A 21,066-nucleotide genomic window follows, 5' to 3' on the forward strand; every position below is an offset into this window, starting at 1 on the left:
TCTCATGGTAGCGCTCATCATTCACAATTTGAAAACCGACAATTCTGATTATTTCGTACCTATTGAGCCAAAAATGAGCTTCGTCGCTGAACACAAAAATAGTGTGATAAACTTTCTTAACAGAGAACGCATTTTATTCGCTTGTAAGACGATTCCTGGTTAAATTATATACCAAACTGAAGAAGTATGACAGTGAAACAAAACACGAAACGTGAGTCAGTGGTTTAAGCCAATCTTACCAAAAATATAATAGCTAAAAAATTACCCTTTAGATAAAATCGCCAATACTTGTCGTCTCGCTATTACACCAACTTATTGATAGATGTGAACGAAAAAACATTTTTACTTACGCACAATATGTGTGGTTGAAGTTCAAGTAAAATGTGGTTCACCAGCTATTAGTCAATGAACGCTATTAAAATCGTACGCGTTATTAATACCGTGAGATAATTGAAATCGTGTGAATGATTTAATATGAATTTACTCGAATTTGTTCGTGAGCGTGAGTTATTGTAATGATTTGAAGTAAATTATACCACAAAATAGGTTACCCTTAGAACTTACGCGATCTAAATGAAAATGTTCTGCTCAATTTACAGTTGATTGTTTTATTAAAATCATTGCGATTTTTACAAAATTGATTAAAAAGATGAAACTAAATTTAATGATTAACATCCAACGTTTATTTCTTTTTACCTTTAGCCTTTGCCATTGCTTTTGGTCTTTGATTTTTTCGCATACTTCTTTTACGATTTTCTGCTTTCCTTTCAGTATTTTCCGCATTGCGTTTTTTAATGAATTCCAGACGCATCCGTGATTTGACAATTTGCTCAGGTGTACGTAATTCTTTGTCAGTGCCATTGCCTGCTCGTTTCTTGGCTTCAACTTTGGCATTATGTCTGGCATGTCTGCTAACAGGGTAACGCTTCTCATGCGAGAGAGGCTTGAATGTATCATCATCACTTCCTGCTTCTTTGGCCAATTGTTCCTCAATTTTCGATTTCTCTTTCCAATCGCTATAGCGTCCCGTTTTAAAGGAGGCTGGTATCCAAGCTCCAGATTCTGTGCGTATTTTATTTGTTCGTGGATCCTGTACAGCAACCATTTTCTTCTTTATGCGATCCCATTTTTTCATGCCTGGCTTATGGCGTACTTCATTAGTTTCACGATCGATAACCGAAAATTCTGCTTTCATTGCTTGTCTCTCAAAATTGTTAATGGCCAAACCATCTTCTGTGTGTTTATCGGCAGATTGATAGGGAATAAAGTTTTCCGAATCTTTGGCATTGGTTTTAGTTTTCTTCTTTTTGGGGCTTTGTTTATATAAATCGTCCATGTTTTTACGTTTTTTAGGTGCTACAACTTTTTTGAATGCTTTGTTGATATCTTCTTCATCTGCATCTTCTGTTTGCTTATGTTTCTGAGACATTTTGAGTATGAAAATATGAGAATTTCATTATTAATTACTCTACAAAAATTAATCACTTTTTTTAAATATTCGTATTTAGATCAGACAGCCCTGAAGGAACATCCTCGTATGCAAAGCTAAGAATACTGTGACATCCTATTATTTTAATCTCATTTCGACATAATTTACTATCAACCAACATATATGTAAAAAACGAATATTATGCGAAAAGAAGTATTTTTTTTTTAAAGAAATATGGTCAGATGGTTTTCTATTTTCAGACATATCTAGCTTAAATAGTGATGAGATAGAGATGAGTGCTGGCCGATTATATGTCTAACTCAATATTACCTCTTTTTTATAGCCGAGTCCGAAAGACCATGACTCCAAGGGGGCTGTACTGATTGATATCTCTTACCAATCATATTAAGTGCTGACCAATTCGAAAAGCCGGCCACACTATGTGCGAAACTCTTTAGAGGAGCGTTTTAGCTCTCACCACATTGCTGAGAGGTATTAACAAAAAGGGCTTTTTCGTACAAGGAAATTTAGATCACATATCTGACCCTTTGTGTATAAGACGGGAATGGTAATCATATCAAAATATTTAAGGGAATTAAAGTATTTTTTTATATTTCAAAAGTCTTAACAAAACCACCCTATCCAGTGTTCTAGCTTGTGCTCTATGTTTCTGTAGCCTAACTAGCAATTTTTCCGTGCACCATCATACAAGCAGCTGATCCCAACTTTGTTTCTTCTTTCTTGGATATATTACAACATTAGTAACAATTTTTCCTTCATATTGAGCTTTTAAAATTCTCTGTAATCTGGGAAAAGTTACGATGTTCGAATACTTGATGACTAAGATTGATCCATCAGGGGCAAATAGCGGAGATGACACAGAGAAATCAACCATGTACAAGGACTTGGTTCATTTTCTAAAAAAAAAAATCGGATAATACTATAAAAATAGCTCATAGTACAAATAACTACAAAGTCCGACTAACATCGAATTCTCTTTTTAAATACTATTTGAGCTTTATGGACAAGAAATGTTCAGGAACTAGTCTAATTATTTTATTGAACCAAAAAACTAAAGTCTATGGAAATTGGTATATGGTTTTTTTTTTTAATAGCTTATTAAAACGAATTCCTTTGTCCACGAAAATAAAATAATAATTAATAACGTTTTCTAGTGGACACAAAATGAATGGTGAGTTTAAATTAAACTGTGATCGATAACGATCTATCCATTCACTAACTGAAATTCATTTTAAAATTTGAAATTTCCAAACAAGGAATTTTATAAGGAACAAGGGAACTTCGTTTGATTTCCTTTGTAACAAAATGTAGAGTTATACTTATTCCATAACACTTACTTTTAGTCATTTAGTATTTAATAATGATAGCAATTGTCGCTGGTAATTTCATATTTCCTATACTAACATCATGATTCTAAAAGTGTATCAAAAAGTCGAGATGTCTCAGAGGTCAAAAGTCAACTTTGAAATAATCGTTATCGTCAGTCGAATGTTAAAAATACCAAATTTATGAAAGCTAACAACAGAGGGATGTACGATTTATTCCTAAGCTTATCGATTTTCGTATACCTCTTCAACTTTATTCTTCTCAGCTTGCTTTGATTCCTCCTCCTTGTCTAGTTCTTCCATTTTAGTTCGGTACTTTTGAATGACTTCCGAATGTTGAGAACGTTTTGCCTTCATAACTTGGTATGGTACCGACTTCTGAGCATTGTTTAACTCAAATATGGTCTGTAAATAAAAAAAAACGATTACAATTTTGACATCATGGTTTTAATCAAATAATTTAATAACACTAGTTTACACTGAAATTGTGCATTTGATGAGAGGTGACTTTTCTTATGTATGTTGATCTGGTAAATTCGAAAAAAAATGTTAAAAAAAATTTTATGGAACAATTTTTGAGACAAACTAAACAAATTATATCTCGAGTTAGAAATGTCCGATTATATCGCTGTTAGTACTTAAATAAAAGGTATATGACGAATAATCGTGTATAATTGGATCTGTGATAAGTTAAGTGGTTCAAAACTATCAATGCAAAAAGGGCAAATTTTCACAAAAATCATGTTTTACAATGACCCTTTTCCGCCGGAAAAGTACAAACTATTGAAAAAACCGTCCGAGTTTTCTCTTCATGGTCGTATAGACGATAAGTAATAAGACCAACTAGAAGAAAAACGACCGAAAAGTGACAATTGAGTGAACAAATCCGATGTCAAATCATGTAAATATGAGTCACTCACCCATACAAAAATGCATTTTTATGTGACCGAATGTGTGGGTGAGTTGCTCATATTTGCATGATTTGACATCGGATTTGTTCGTTGAATTGCGTTAGAGAATCGTCTATACGACCATGAAGAGAAAAAAAAATTGTCTTCAATGGTTTGTACTTTTCCGGACATATCTAACTCGAGATATTATTTGTTTAGTGAAGAAAAACTGTTCCATAAAAAAAATTATTTTTCGAATTCAGCAGATCAAAATACATAAGAAAAGTCGCATCTCATCAAATAAAATAAACTAATGTAATTAACCATAAATTACGACTTACGTTATGTGGTTTGAAACTTTTCATTTGCAAAAGAATATCATGCCTTTGATCCTGTAATTTACGCTCATCTTCTTTTAATTCCTCTGGCGACTTTTTGCTTGTCGCAAGTTTATATGGAGCTTGCACTATAAAATCATCCAAAGGCTTTAGGGCAAAAAATTTTATCTTTTTTACTCGGGCATTTGAATCCGTCGAAGCCACCGGCCTTGAGGAGAGATATTTCTTGTAAGCATTCTCACTAGTACGGAGAACACCACTCTGCAATAAAGATCGAATTTTATTTTATTCATATGCCTCTGCAAATGGTCCACGTATTCTTACGATATTGTGATCCTTCTTTATATCCATTACTGTCAAATGTTCCTCCTCTAGTAATTCTTGTGGGACCGTACCTATGGCTTGCGAATCATTAACATTAAATTCACGATTCAAAAACAAGTGAAGATCTAATACATGGGCCGCATCATCCATTGAGAATATAGAGAAGGCCGTACCAGTCCGCCCAGCGCGAGCACAACGTCCCACCCGATGTACAAAGAGTTTGGGTTTCCCAGGAAAATGTAAATTCACCACATAATCCAAACTTGGTATATCAATACCTCGAGCTGCTACATCAGTAACGATTAACACCGACACTTTTTTACTAACGAATTTGGCTGTATTAATTTTACGGGCAGATGGATCCAAACTTGAATACACAGATGTATTCGATATGCCACAACCGGTGAGGATCTGATAATACAAGAATGAGAAGAATAACGAATATATATAAAATTTCTCAATTTGCAAGACTTGGTACATACGAATGATATCAGTTCAACATGATGTTGTGTTCCTGCAAAAACGACAGTTTGGGCGTCCGATGGAATAACGTATTTGAGCAGAGTAACTAGTGTGGTGTATCGATCATCTGAACGGCAATAAACAAACTTCAAACTCAAAGCATCCGGAAGTTTAGATTCCACATCTGAAATAAAAATGGTTCAAAATTTCATAATTATTATAGGATTTATAGATGGACATGGAATAAAGATGGCTATTCATCATATTGCGTGCTTTTAAATGTTTGCTATGTCTTTGGACACAAAATGTGCATAAATTCAATTCAATTAAATGACAAAAATCTATGTACCTACCTAAACGAATGAGGACAGGATCACTCAAACCAGCCCTAGCGAAATCAACCAATAATTTTGGCAATGTGGCAGAAAATAAAACCATTTGACGAGATTGTGGCAATCGATGTAAAGTTTCATTCAATTGTTCTCCAAATCCCATTTCGAACAGACGATCAGCTTCATCAAAGACGATATATTCTGAAAAAGATGTCGTATGAAAGTTTTGAAATAAAAAAACAAAACAATCGTAATGGCTTTTCTTAGCTATGCCTACCAACAGAATTCAACTTAAGATCCATTTCTACACATAAATGTAAAAATCTACCCGGGGTAGCTACAATCACATCTGGACATGTGTGAATTGCTGAAAACTGCGAATCCATTGAGTCTCCACCGAGCACCAAAATTGTCTTCAAGTCCATAAATTTACCCAACTCTTTTATGAATTTATATGTCTGAACTGCCAATTCTCGGGTTGGTGACAAAATTAAGGCCCTTGCTCCTTTGGTGGGATCTCTTCGTTTCAATCGTTCAAAGAGGGGTATGAGAAAACAAGCAGTTTTTCCCGATCCCGTTTTAGCCATAGCCACGACATCTCGCCCCTCCAAAATTAATGGTATTGTTTTCCGTTGGATGGGAGTCGGTACTTTGTAGCCACGTTTTGTAATACCTTTCACTACTTCGTAACTTAAGCCCATGGATTGAAAACCACCACTTTTCTTGGCCTTAGCCGACGGTTTTGATTTCAAAAGATCACCACATTCATCCTTTCCCCCACTGTCCATAGAGGGGAATCCCGGCAGCTCATTAACTTTTACCTATAAACAAAGAAGCCTTATACAGATATAAAAATGGATATATTTTTTTATTCTACCATTTTCTTGTTAATTAATTTTTCTATAGCGCACACTTGTTTTGCTCTTAGCGGGATACACGTGCAAACTGGGTATTCTTCTTTGTTGCTTTTGTTTCTGTTTTGTTTTGACTATGCAGCTGATACCATTGTTGCCAACGTACTTGTAAATATTCAAACATACCAAAGGCGACAAGCGTCCATTACAATATTCAGAATTTACAGAGTAGCTGTTAGAAATTCAAACTACCCATTTTTTGTGTGAAAATATTTTCATTGGCCACCATACCAAGAATGTAAGTAATATTTATTTTACCATATATTCACTTTTGCTCGAAATAATCGTGTACGACATGATTTGTTAGCCATTCTTACACGTGGACAGCGAAAATTTTGTTAGCAGCTTCCAAAATATTTCCTCAGACTGGATCAAACAATGGAAGAGCGCTCACAGCTACCTATACTATCACTTGAGATGGAAAATCACTTGGGTTAGTCATTCATATACATAATCTCGGTTGAACAAACACGATAATTTTGTGATTTTCCCAATTACTCAAGAAGAGCAATTCCTTTGCTCTTTCAACTCGGACTTGTTTACACTCATAGAAAAACCTGGAATGCACTTTTTAGCAGTCAAATTATTTCTAAAGTTTTTTGTAGTAACAGTGAATAGTTTGCATAAAATTACTGCTATCTAAAGAGGGTTTTATTTAAACAATTTTTGTATGTTTTACTTGTTTCACTAAATTTTTAAAGCTTTGATTGCGAACAATTTGGTCTTTAAAATACTCGCTTCTACTTCGGACTACATCATTTGTATGTATTATTTTATTATTAGATTAGAAAAAAGCTGAAATTGCAAATATTTTATTATTTGTATTTTTAGATGTAATATATTAATTCAGCATTTAAGTTTCCTGAAGTTTTCTGTTGCTGAAAGGAAGACTATTTTTAGCAGATATATCTGCTTTTTGGTCTGCTTCTTCTGTTTAGCTCGATCAAGTCCGAACTGCGTTTCTCATTGCAGTGAAACTATTTAGAGAAATTCTGGAACACTCAAGTCACATGGTCATCCTCTGAAACTCGGATGACCATGTGAATACAAGGCAGGCATGCTACTACTCATGAAACCACAGTGGTCAGCGTTTTTCTTTTTTAATCGGAAATTTCACTGCAATCTATTGGAAGCTCCGCACATCGAATATAATTGATATCCCGCCGATGTTTATTGTAATATATTCAATACAGTTGACCCCGACCGTCTTTCTCTAGTTATTGATACTAGTATACTGTCTATACGATTTCGCTTTGAATAGATTTAGGTATAGCAAACAACCAACCCAGTTATTCGTTAGTCCACTCCTTTTCTAAACTTTGTGTGTTAACTCATTGTTGAACCACTCATTATATTGTAATTTTATTTGAAATGTTTTTATGAATATCACCAAATTGTTTTTTACATGCTTAAGGTTTCAAATTCTACTCTCCAATTAGTAGCTTCGTTAGAATTCCGTCAAGAAAAAACTAGTTACGTAAGAGAGAAATTGTACCAGGCATTCCTTCGTATATTTAATTTTAATAGTATATTAAATACGTTTTGTAATTTTTATTTATTTGTAAATATATAAAAAAGTATTAACAGCTTATGTTTTTAATATTCTTATAGGTAAAAAAGCGTTAGTTTTACAAAACATTGTTTTTGTAAATGAAGTGATAGTTTTAAACATTTGTAGGCCAATACAATTTTTTATGGTAAATACAAATATACCTATATTTATTTACACATGTTTGCAACCAAACCAAACTTTATATTTTCTAAATACTTCAAGCTTTGTAACGAACAACATTAAAAACAAAAAAAATTAATTCAAAGTGTTTCTAGAATGGGTTTATGTGGTAATATGCAAACAGGGTATTACTTTTGGGAGGGACTTACCTTAAATTGCAAACTTAAGAATAATGAAAGTTTGTTTACAAATTTCTTAGTATAAATTAATCAAAATAAACGATTAAGGGATGACAAAATTTTAATGATGAAGCTCTAGTGCGGTGAAAATGGCAGTGCCGTAATTTAATTTTACTTTAGCACACTACTTAGTTTGCGAAATCATCGTCTGTTCTTTCGACCAGCAATAGCTCTTCTAAGCGTTCAATGCGTTGGCGCATTTCTTCTTTCTCCTTTTGTGCCAAATCGAATTTACGGCGTAATTCCTCATTTTGCTGTTTCATTATTAAGAGTTGCCGACATATTTCATTTGTAGTTAGCAATGGTACAACCGACGCTGAACTGCCAGTTGGCTTTGGATCTGGTGGGGTAGCCGGTGCTCTGTTAGGAGTCAATTTCATTGTTTTTGCTTGGTTTACTTGACGAACTTGCACTGAACCTCCCATGTGGTCTACACGCTTAGCAGGTACAACTCGCACGGATTGATTTGCTATCGCAGGATGCTGTTGCATTGTCCGCACCAAAGTTTGTTGCTGTGGCTTTTGCTGCATGTCTGTGGAGGCAACATAATTTTCGTCCTTACTTGCAATTTGCATTATGTGTGGTAATATATCATCTTCAACAATGGCCGAGTTATCCTGTGAAGAGGCCACTTTATTGTTATCATTCCTAAATTCGACTTTCATCTGAAAGTAATTTTTAATAATGGATTTAAAATCTGGTACTGGAAATCTTCTTAAAAACAGAAAACAACAATACTCGAATTTAATAAAGTAAAAATTCCAAATAATAATACAAGGCACGATAAATAAGAAAATTTATTTGTATACTCATGGATTGACAAACAAAAATGGAACAAACCTGTTGCTGCCTCATTTGCATGGGTTGCCGGACATTGACTACCTGCTGTTGACTGCAAAGGAATATGGGGTAATTTCACTATTGATTTCTTTAAAGAGGCTATCAACGATAGTACCTACCTTGCTACGGTTTGAGGAATTTTTTGCATTGTCTTAAGATTTGTGTTTCCGTACAATTTTTTAAAGTCATTTAATGATATTATTCGTATATTCTGCAAAAAAAAGAGTATCAAATGTTATCTTCCACCATAAAGTTCTTTTTGTACGAATCTTACTTTGTTTTTAGCCAATTGTTGTTGCTGCTGCTGATTGTCCTTTGCTTTCGATATTATATTTGGCCTTAATTTTGTAATGTTTGTATTTGAGGAACTGACATCGCTACGTACTCTAGACATAACAGTTTTGCTTGAACTATTGCTTAAATTGTAATTGCTATTTTGTATTTTCTTTGTTTCATTTAAAAGGAGTTTACCTCCTTCGGATAATATCAATTGACGGCCGTTTTGTAGCGCCGTGTTTAGCATATCCTTTGAAGTGTCATCCTCTGGCATCATTGATATACCATGGGATTTCAATAGATTTAAAGTGGAATCTCCAATTATGCCAGTCTCTGTAAGGGCTAATATTTAGAAAATGTAAGGTTATAGAATTTAGAAAACATTTTTTACCCTTAATATTTTCCAAGTCGGCTATTTTAGCTGCCGCATATTCACTTTGACTCATATACTCATCATCCTCTTGGTCGGGAATTTTGTTGGCATTGTCTTCGACTTCGCTATTGTTAATTCCCATTATCGAATTTACAGCTTCTGATGTCTCTTTCTGCAATGAATTTTTAAAATAAAATTGATAAATTGTGCAAAACTCGTAAGTATATGGTTTTGAAAGTAAATTATTTTGGAATTTTGATTGTATCTTTCCGAATTGCATGTCCGAATGAGTCAGAAAATATATAAGTTAAAATGTATACCTACTCTAGTTTTTAAAACTGTCTTCAAGATGTACGGTTTGTTTGCATAGATTCCAATGAATTGTTATAGTTTGAATAAAACACAAAAATAATAATAAATTAGTTTTCAACCATTTGGATATTTTGTTTAGCAAACACAGCCACATAATATTTATATTCTCCACTCTCCGTATGCAACAAAAACTAATTAAAACATTATTTGATTTTGTCTCAAATATCAGAAAAATAAACAAATCTAAGTAAAATAGATCGAGAGCCCATCCATGTCAAACCATGCATACATATTGTACAATGCCAGATTTAAAGTTCCATCCACAACATCAATTTTTTTAGAATTAATATTTTCTGGCCTAGCAATTGGATTAGATTTATTCCTTTTTATTTTTACAATAACAAATATAGTTTTCCAAGTCAAATAGTTTTCCAATCAAAATCTTTATTGAAATTACATCTACATCTATCTAAAACGCTTTGATATTCACATTAAAAATAAACAATATATGGTGTGAATATATAGTATACAACTCTATAATCTGAGAAATGGTATTGCTTTTGTGGTTACGCATTCTCCCACAAATCTTGGTCATATCTTATTGCTCTATAGTGACTGAAGAATGTATAAAAAATGCAATGTTTTTGTAGAAATGGAATACATACATCGCCATGAGGCTCCGATTCGGAAAGAGTAAATAAATAGATCAAAGAGCAAATAAATAGCTCAAAGACCAGTCGAGTATTGGTTTAGGTCGAAAACAGTGAAGAAGAGAGACGATTAACTAAAGACACCAAGTCGGTACTAATTACAGTATATATATAAAATATGACAAGATATTATAAAACGTGAAACATTATAAGAATAGACGAATACAATCGATTAAACGGTCAACATATTCCAATATCCAGCAGGATTACAATATGTCACAACAACGGACTAATAATAAATTCGTCGAACGAAGGAGAAGAAGCACATCAGCATGCACAAATAATGAACATGTCCTCCGCAAATAGTAATAATAGGTCGAACACCAACAATTACTAAGCGGTGTATTATAATACCACCTGTGGTATCATATAAAAACCCATTATCATTAGTGTCATAAAGCCACTTTCTGTCATAAAGTCAGAGTTATCATACATTTGTATGATACAAACTATTTATGCACTAAAATTTGTTTGAATACAAAAAACATTAATACATCTATACCATGTACCTTATTAGATAATCATTCAATCATATTCCTATAACTAAATAAATTCGTCTGTTTCCACTTCACTTGTAATTAATAAAAAAAAAAAAACATGAAATAACAAGGATTTTGCTTGATTCTTAAACGGACCAAATAATTCAAGAAAAACTACCTAATAACTTTGGTATTTTATTTGAGCACTTACCTCATTCTGTTCATTAAATGTTCGATTTGCTTGCGCTTGCCGAGCATTCTCCAATTCCTCTAATAGATCAGCTTGCTCCGTAAATACAGCCATTGCCAATGGCGTACGTCCAAACTTTGTGATCACAGTTACATCGGCATTATGTTTTAGCAACAACCGCACAATGGATTTATGGCGTTTTTCAACAGCCCAGTGCAAGGGAGTCATGCGAAGCTGAAAACATTAAACAATATTGCATATTTCCAACAGATTTCTTTATGTCAAATAGTACTACCATGTCTTTAGGATTGACAGCACATCCCTTGGAAAGCAAAAGTTCGACTATCTGTTCATTGCCATAGTAGCAGGCCAGATGCAGTGGAGTGCGGTCTACCTTTGTCTTTGAATCCTTATTTATGCCTCCGTTTAGTAGAACCTGGCAAATTTCATATTGATTATTCATTGCAGCAAAATGCAAAGCAGACATTCCCAGCTGTATTGGAATTTGTGTATACATGAAATGAACAGAAAAATGCAAATGATAAAAACTAAAAACCTGTTGCTTTTACTTAAGTCTTACCCAATCGGACGTAAATGGCGCTCCTCGGGACAAAGCATTCTTCACTCCTTTGACATCAGAATCGCGTGCATATTGCAGTAATTGTTTGCCCAAGTCCACAACAGTTGTGGGGACACTTAGAGTGTTAAGTGACTTGTTTCCAACTTCTCCTTCTGTGCGCTGGAAGTGAAAAGAACTAATCAGGATATTGTTTGCAAGTTTTATGTGGAATAACTTACAATTTTGTAGTTCATTAAGCTGGCCAATTGGTGATCCAGTATAGCAGACGTTGATCCAGTTGGATAAACCTTGCAGTCAGCCGCACGGAGGGTGGCCACAATTTTATTGTTACCACCACCTCCAACCATTTTGTTTTTCCTTAATCCTCTTCACGTAAGACGAACCATTAACACAACTAAACAATATTGTAATAAACAAATTTAAATAATTGTTGTATTTAAATAAAAAGGGAAAAGGAAGTAAGTGCTGATAATAATAATTTCCGATGAAATTTGTTTTGTTTGTCGGTCCTATTTTTCCATCGACGCTAGTCAGTGGCTATAGTACATTTCGTATTGTGTCAGACGTATCAACGTAAATACGTGTGCGAATAACGCATTTGTTATTGTCTGACCATGAGTAGTATTAGGCCTGTTTTATTCTAGCATTGTAAAATAAACCGCTACCAAGTAAAATAAATCATAAATAGTTGATAATAAGCTGTCATTCGGGATCGATTTTTATAAATCCCGTGATTCGGGATTTCTATAGAAATTTTCGGGATTTTGTTGCACATTAACTAGGGCTGTCATTCGGAATCGATTTTTATAAATACCGGAATTTGGGATTTTAAAACATAGAATCCCGGGATCCCGGACATTGCACATTAACCCATTTTAGTTTAATTCAATTTTATTAACAAAAACACAACAAAAGATCATAAGAGTAAGTTAAAAAGCCAAAATTGAGATCATACTTAACGAACACTTAAGGTTGCATTACATACCATGCGTTAATGCGTCCGTTGATTGAGGAGTTGAATTTTCTCTTTGAAAGCAACAGTTTTGTTAGAGTGCTTCAAACTGAAAAATATCAACCCTTCCATCAGCACGGATTAACGCATGATATGTAACTCAACCTTTAGTCCATAAAAATAAAAAAAATCCTTTTGTACTTCATCGTTTTAAGTAACTTCTTAAAAATATCATGGCATCCAAATTTTATCAGATAAACGCGATAAACGCGATTGTCGCTTCCATACAGGCCTAATGGTTAACCTCTTTTAACAGTTATATGAAATATGTGAAGTAGACGAATGTTATTGAATGTTCAAATTAGTCTACAGTCAAGAATCAAGCCCAAACATCTCAACTCAACCAACTCTAAACGATTATTACCAAGGACTACATTCAAATTGTGGTCATCTCGATTAAATAATCTAAACGAAATAACCTTCAACTTCGATGGCTTAACGGAAAGGCCGTTACTAGAATTCCAATTGAAACCCCCCGAGAGATTAATTGATTTCTCGTTCCAAAATTCCAAGTTCACCGCAATTGCCACTGTTGTCCAAGTAAGGATCACTGTGAATCTCCGTAGAGTACACCAAGTACAAGTGCTAAAACGCTTACGGAAAGCATAGTGACCCCCACAAACCTGTACTGAACTACATTCAAATATCTTCAACTTAAAAAAGTGCTGGCCCATGAATCACACGCCCTTTTGGAATCGGGACAACTCGAACCAACTTTCATGGGGAAGGAAAGGTGGAAGTTGTCAAAATCGTAATAAAAAAGTGCAAAATAAAACCAGAAACATAATTGTTTTGTTCAATGATGCGAATCGAAATATTATATACACCTGTAGATTTAGATCTAACCTTAACCTTAGATTTTGGTCTAACCTTACACAAAGCCTCAAGAATATCAGATTCCGTGATGCCACGAAATTAAAACTCATGCTCACGGTCAATAAAGTCCTCAATGACACTGTAATCATAATTCTCAACAGCACTATCCCCAACAAAAAACCGATTCAAATCATCAACATCAACCTCAAGTTTACCATCGTCACTTGCAACACAACTACTAGCTTCCAGCACCCTCCACATACCTGCTGTTTCCAAACCATTGAAACCCCTTTCAAAATGTCTCCTTTTATGGCTACGTATGACACCCTTAGCTCCATTACGCAATCTTCGATAAACCTCTAAATTCTGAGGGGTGCGACAGTTGCAGAATGTAGAATATGCTAAATATCTAATAGATCTGGCATAAACTCATGCGAGATCATTCACGAATCAGTATTATATACAGTTCTCTTCCTTATCGTGGGGACATATCGACTCTATTAAAATCTGGAAACTCAAAAAATTCACCAACCCGATTAATGCTAAAATGGAAAGATGCAAATACAACTGGCGATATTATCTATGATACTGCGCTCACATAGAACTTCCGAAATTCACTTTAACTTACAAATTTATATTGGCATAGTTGTTGAGCCGACGACTCTGGAGGCAAAAATTTAATGTCAGCCGCTGTGCTGATTCCACCTTATAAATGTAATATGACTATGACTAGAAGCCAAGATCATTCATTTACAGCTTTGTCACCCCAAAACTAAAACGCTAGTTTTTTTTAATTCCACGGCACTGTCGAGAACAGTCGTATGCGAGTTTTTAAACACTATTGAGAAATTCTACCACGATAAAGGTAAATACTATGTTCGCTTTTCGGGTTGAAATTTTCGCGGTCAAAGGTGAGTACTATGTTCGAGTTTTTCACCAAAACACTAAATTAAAAGTGCAAAAATATATATGAACACGATAACATTTTTATCAAGTATCTTCAAATTATGGATGGAAAAGATCCAATGTATTGATTGCGAACCATTTAATATTTCAAAATTAATTGATTAAAAAAAGTAACCGTGAAAATAAGCTGGTTTTCAGCTTGAAAACTGAACATTGTATTCAGCTTAAGGTGAGTATTAAGTTCGAGTTTAGCCGCTAATTTTTCACTAAAGTGAAAACTAAATCAGTAAAAAAGTCATAAAATTATACATATTTGTTGCAGATTTCATTATAACTTGATGGGGAATATCCCAAAGCAAATTTTCACAAAGTTTGTATTCCTTAAAATGGATTATTAAAGGAAAGTAATCGTGAAAAAATTACGATATTAGCGGCTAAAGATGAGTACTATGTTCAGTTTTCAAGCTGAAAACCAGCTTGTTTTCACGGTTACTTTTTTTAATTAATTAATATAGATATATAAAATTATTTGCATTCAATTCCTTGGATCTTTTCCTTCCATCATTTGGTAAGACTTTGGTAAGACTCAAAGTATAATCGTCTTCATACATATTTTTGTACTTTTAGTTTAGTGTTTTGGTGAAAAACCCGAACATAGTACTCACCTTAAACTCGAACTTAATACCCACCTTTACTTTAATAAAACAGTAGTGGGATTCTATTTCTTCACGATAATCGCATTGTTAATGTTGTTTAAGATGCGTTGCGCGTGGCAACCCTGCTACGAAAATCGGTGGAATTAAAGAATAGCAATTTCCAAAATTGGAAATTGTTTGCTAATTTAAAAGAAATACACACATCCAGAAGAGAAAATTGGGCGATATTCTTAATCGTTATGAAATTCCCCTGAATTTAAGACCATTTATGGCAGTTCCGCCCGACTATATTCATAGATCGGCTTTTCACCATTTGACTTTTAAAATATTGCAGAAAACTCTTTTTGTAATAGAAAAGCGATCCTTTTTTTCATATTAAAAGTAGCCTACATATTTAAAGACACTATTTTGCATGAATAAAATATTCTGCTGATAACGTCAATGCATTAGAGAAAATAAACAACTTGATTTATTTTGTTTCTTGTTCGATCTTTTTCAGTTTTAATAAAATTCTTTATTTTGCCAAGCTTGAGATCTATTTGTTTTTATTATTTTCAATTCATCCGTCCTAATATTTCGCAATTTTCGTTGAATTGCTTCATCAGAGGTGTATGATCTATAAACATTTTTTACATTTATTATAATATTAATTAATTAGGTTAACTTAAATTAAACAATTAATACAAATTTCAAATACATAGAACAATTACAAAACATCTTACTCTAAACATCATCTACCAGGCTAACATAAATGTTAAGCCGTAACTATTATCTCCAACTTACATATAAATCAATCACTATACACAAAATTCTTATTAGAGCATCACTGCTCTCGTCAACTTTCGCTATTGCACGTTGGCTGATGTTGTTGTTCGAAATGTTCTTCGTCTGTCGGTGCCCGCTTGTTCTGGGAAGCAGCGAATACCTAACTATATAGCTACTAATTTATACACACCCCTACTTACGCTCCGCATTACACCCCATGTGTTTTAGCGGAGAGTTTAACGAGAACATGTCGCTGAATATAACCAATAGACTATTCTCTGCATTATCGATAACCACCAATTTGGTAGCTGAAAATTCACACATAATTTGTACACACTTCTCTACCCACTGAAAAGGATAGTGAAAAAATGCTAGCTAAATAAGCACTAATTTTGCTAGAATGATTTTTATAGTTTTTTATTAAGCCAAATTTATATTTGGACTTTAACTAAATATGTTATTTAGTTTATAAGTAAAATAATTAAGTTATGACTATACAAACAACAAGGAATTATTTTAATATTCGTGGTAAGACGCATTTACTTTCAAATTGGCACTTCTTTTGTCGCTGCATTGTTAGGCGTATGTGTTGTTATGGAGGTCCAATCCTGCTAGAAAGTAAATAAACTGCACCTGAAATTTGAATATAAATATGAAATAAATATAGTTGCTATATAATAGAATTATTACTAATTTTTTACTTACATTTTTTCGTTTTCGTTTTGATTACCCTATGAGAACTCCGTGCCCGACCAAACCATTTGCAACCCAGAGAACAACTAAACAAATTATGAGAAGTGGAATTTTTATGACGTCTTCTAGCGGGACTTTGCTTATTTTTGTTCAGTAAACCAAACTTCACCTTACGATTATATCATATCTTTTTATGCATTACGCGTAACCACCGAAACTCTATTCCGATCATAAGTGTGTGTTTTTGTTTAGTTTTGCTAGAGACACTATTTTGTACATTACTTTTAGATACCAAAATTAAATGGTCCCTGGATTATATTTTTGAATTTCTCTCTCATTTATTTTCTGTGAGAGAGACAGCGTCTTTCTTATCGATTTCATGCTCAACTGGTAATGCCCAATATAATCTATCGATTATTTAACAGATTACTTTATGGTGCTGAATTGGATGTAATGAAAGGGTACATTATATACATACAGAAAACGGGTCTTTAGTACTTTTTGAACTCATTATTCTATACCATAATAACCTCCTGAACATTGGGAGTGCTTATATAGGTAGGGAAAATGCGACAATAGCTATTTGCCGAACAAGCGGGTGATCATTTTTGCATATCATGTGTCTGTATATGTGGGCGATGTTGTCTGTGTATAAAAGTGTAAAATGGTGTATATTGGAACCACAAAAAAACAAATTAAAAACAAGAATATCAGGTCACAAATCCGATATAAAAACTCGCAGCAATTCTAGACTACAACCAAACATCAACCGAACTTCAATAATGTCCGCCATAAATAACTAAGTAATAGATGACCCATCTGTGTCAAACGCAGTCTGACAGTTCCCAAAATGAGGAATAAACGAAGAAAATAGGGGGAATTACAAATTCTCTCTGAGATTCGTTTTTACAATTTTTCTATTTTATCCACAATTTGAACATGTTTGATACACCAGATGATTTATAATCAAGTTAAATATTCAAAAGTTCATATTTGAACAAAAAATTGCGACTAAAACCGCGAAAATACAAAATTTAATTTTTAGCAAATTTTCTCTTTACGAAAAACACAAAACGAAATGTCAGAAAATTTATTTGGGCTTCTTCAACATTTTCTGGTCGGAGAGCGATGGGTCATCTATATTTTAAAGAGTCTATGATGTCCGCATATTACAGCAAGAAAACAATACCAACAAAAGATACACATTAGAAATGCTGCACATCAATAACATAAATAACTAAGTAATAGATGACCCATCTGTGTCAAACGCAGTCTGACAGTTCCCAAAATGAGGAATAAACGAAGAAAATAGGGGGAATTACAAATTCTCTCTGAGATTCGTTTTTACAATTTTTCTATTTTATCCACAATTTGAACATGTTTGATACACCAGATGATTTATAATGAAGTTAAATATTCAAAAGTTCATATTTGAACAAAAAATTGCGACTAAAACCGCGAAACTAAAAAATTTAATTTTTAGCAAATTTTCTCTTTACGAAAAACACAAAACGAAATGTCAGAAAATTTATTTGGGCTTCTTCAACATTTTCTGGTCGGAGAGCGATGGGTCATCTATATTTTAAAGAGTCTATGAATAATGTACCAACAAACAGAAGAATGAATTACAAAACAGACACAGACAACATCGCCCACATATACAGACACATGATATGCAAAAATGATCACCGACAGACGAAGAACATTTCGAACAACAACATCAGCCAACAGTGCAATAGCGAAAATTGACGAGAGCAGTGATGCTCTAATAAGAATTTTGTGTATAGTGATTGATTTATATGTAAAGGTAAGTACTATGTTCGCTTTTCGCGTTGAAATTTTCGTGGTTACTTTATTAAAACAGTTCAATATAAAGCAGACGAATTAATTCAATTGATGCGTAGTTTCTTGTTCCTCTAGATTTCGGCAAGACTTTACAGGAATAAGTTTGTTTTCATTTTTTCATTTATAATTTTGGTTATTTAAGGAAAAGTAATCGCGAAAATAAAGTGGTTTTCAACTCGAAAACCGAACATAGTACCTACCCTAAGTTGGAGATAATAGTTACGGCTTAACATTTATGTTAGCCTGGTAGATGATGTTTAGAATAAGATGTTTTGTAATAGTTCTATGTATTTGAAATTTGTATTAATTGTTTAATTTAAGTTAACCTAATTAATTAATTAACATTATAATAAATGTAAAAAATGTTTATAGATCATACACCCCTGATGAATCAATTCAACGAAAATTGCGAAATATTAGGACGGATGAATTAAAAATAATAAAAACAAATAGATCTCAAGCTTGGCAAAATAAAGAATTTTATGAAAATAAACAACCAAAATATCTTCGTTATTTACTTAACGATGTGTTGATTGTTATCTGCACAGAAAACAACACAGCTAATTTTAAACGATTGGAAATGTAGTTTACGACTACCGAATACCTTGGTTGTTATTTTTCTTGTTATCACTTCTTAACGATGCGATTCGTCTTTAAATTTGAATGCAGAATCTCACTACAGTTTAATATAAAGCATATAAATTAACACAATTGATGCGCAGTTTTTTGTTCATCTAAATTTCGGCAAGACAATATGGGAATATGTTTGATTTCATTTATAATTTAGATTATTTCAGGAAAAGTAATCGCGAAAATAAAGTGATTTTCAACTCGAAAACCGAACTATAGTACTCACCTCACTAAAATTATTTTGTTTACTAATGTACCAAAAAATTGAAAGTATTTTACCATCACTACTGTTAGAAGTGTCATTTTGATATTTTGTGAAACACCACGAGTAAATAGCTTTTAATTTTTTCGAAAATCAAAAAGTTAGTTGTAATGGAATGATGGTGAAAAATTGTCGACATTTCAAATGGAATAAAGTGATATTTGTTTAATTTTAGCAAATAGAGTACATTTTACTCTCTTACAAGTTTTTTAATTGAGAAGTACGCAAACAGACCTAATGTATTAATGGCAAAGCTATATTTATGTAAAATGGCAACACTAGCGCGGAGCAAAATATTCTTGTTGGTTTATTTCCCGGAAATTCCAAAAAATAGAATATATATCATTTGGATGATAGACAATTATGATATAAATGTACAATTTTATAGCAATATGTGTTCCTTTCCATTGCGCATGTCAATACAAACATTTTGATCCCGCCATAATTTGTACCATTTCACTACATCCACATCCGTCCAGATGGAAGCGGAAGTCAATAATATCTTAATTTCTGAACAGAATTTCTTACCTTGAAAGTAGTAATTCTGCAACGCCAAAAAACCAAAATTAGAAATACACATGAATTTTTTTATTTTGTATTTATAATAAGCAAACGCGGACAAAATAATATAATAATAACACTAAGATGTACTCTATAGGCACGAAGCAGACAGAGAAGGGACTTATAAACAACTGGATTATATTTTATAGTGTTGCCTAACATGTTTATAAAAAATGCCGGATCAAATTATATGTGTGGAAATACATTCTATAATTTGAGTATAGAAAATTCACACTACCCAATAAACACAGGATGGGCGTTTTTCAAATGCAACGCCTTTTCAGTTTGAGGATAAATATAATTTTCAACATAAATTCAACTTGACTTGAACAACACCTTTTCAGTTTGAGGATAAATATCATTTTCAACATAAATTCAACTTGATTTGAAACAGGTCATCTTCAATAAATTTTCAAATTGTTTGCGAATTACTTCCAAACCGCCAAAATGTTGACGAAAACTTTGAAAATGTGTTGAAGATAATTTGAAAAAACTTTGACAAAACACTACCCTGAAATGCAACGAAAAAAAACACATGGCTTTCAATGCTACTTTGTGCAACGAAGTTCGTGGAAGAAATAAAAAAAAAATGTGGAAATTTTTTGATATTCAACTGAAATTACTCAAAATATTTTATAATAACCCTGCCAGCATTTCAAAGTTCCATTTCATTCTCATCGCTACCACAGACTCGTAAGTGACACTGCAACAATCGCCAACTGTGATAGTATTTTGCCATCACTATTCGCATGAAAGTATTTTGCCATCACTATTGTTACAAGAGCCACTTTAAGGCCGGTACTCTGTTCGGTTTTCGTGTTGAAACTCCATACAAAACCAAAAAATGCGAAAAATTTGCGAAATTTTTTCCATTTGTTATACTTTGTTTTTTCGTGTTGAAAAACTGACGTTTATAGCACGGCGCCATTTGCAATGTGAATTAAGAAATAACTTATTTATTAAAAACTATTTGTGCGGATTTATAAATCAAACACGGACCATATTTTTGTTCCGAAACTATACAAAGGATCAAAGGAATAGCAGATCAATTGCCCAAGGAAAAATAAAATGTTATTTTGTAAAAACAAGCAACAACCACCAACTTAATCCAATATCGCTCCCTGTAAAATAGCGCTCCAAGCTACCTAAAAAAACGCCGCTTTCTATGTGCGAAATAATGGTTTCCATAAAAATTTTTTTTTAATAAATAAATT

At 33.2% G+C, this 21,066-nt stretch overlaps 2 protein-coding genes across 4 annotated transcripts; both read right to left on the reverse strand.

The window, feature by feature from the left end:
• Positions 1 to 592: 592 nt before the first annotated feature.
• Positions 593 to 6,092, reverse strand: LOC142232964 (ATP-dependent RNA helicase DDX54). The gene is made up of 8 exons (XM_075303693.1): positions 5,999 to 6,092; positions 5,399 to 5,942; positions 5,143 to 5,322; positions 4,810 to 4,973; positions 4,328 to 4,738; positions 4,007 to 4,264; positions 3,019 to 3,180; positions 593 to 1,420 (listed from the first exon to the last, which is right to left on the reverse strand). Exons 1-8 carry the CDS (start codon positions 5,999 to 6,001, stop codon positions 683 to 685), a joined length of 2,460 nt encoding a protein of 819 aa, XP_075159808.1. The 5' UTR covers positions 6,002 to 6,092; the 3' UTR covers positions 593 to 682.
• Positions 6,093 to 7,571: 1,479 nt separating this feature from the next.
• Positions 7,572 to 19,958, reverse strand: Atac3 (Ada2a-containing complex component 3). 3 transcript variants are annotated; one of them, XM_075303694.1, is made up of 11 exons: positions 19,820 to 19,958; positions 11,925 to 12,100; positions 11,707 to 11,865; positions 11,422 to 11,619; positions 11,148 to 11,360; positions 9,760 to 9,777; positions 9,454 to 9,607; positions 9,061 to 9,395; positions 8,906 to 8,997; positions 8,787 to 8,838; positions 7,572 to 8,611 (listed from the first exon to the last, which is right to left on the reverse strand). In XM_075303694.1, the coding sequence occupies exons 2-11, from the start codon at positions 12,051 to 12,053 to the stop codon at positions 8,075 to 8,077; spliced, it is 1,887 nt and encodes a 628-aa protein (XP_075159809.1). In that variant the 5' UTR covers positions 12,054 to 12,100; positions 19,820 to 19,958; the 3' UTR covers positions 7,572 to 8,074. The 3 variants fall into 3 exon arrangements, with proteins under 3 accessions (XP_075159809.1, XP_075159811.1, XP_075159810.1); XM_075303696.1 differs by lacking the exon at positions 19,820 to 19,958 and having other exon boundaries at positions 7,572 to 8,563; positions 11,925 to 12,237; XM_075303695.1 differs by lacking the exons at positions 9,760 to 9,777; positions 19,820 to 19,958 and having other exon boundaries at positions 11,925 to 12,237.
• Positions 19,959 to 21,066: the final 1,108 nt, after the last annotated feature.

The sequence above is a fragment of the Haematobia irritans genome, chromosome 4 (genome assembly GCF_050003625.1).
Source record: "Haematobia irritans isolate KBUSLIRL chromosome 4, ASM5000362v1, whole genome shotgun sequence".
NCBI classification, from domain to species: Eukaryota; Metazoa; Arthropoda; class Insecta; order Diptera; family Muscidae; genus Haematobia; species Haematobia irritans.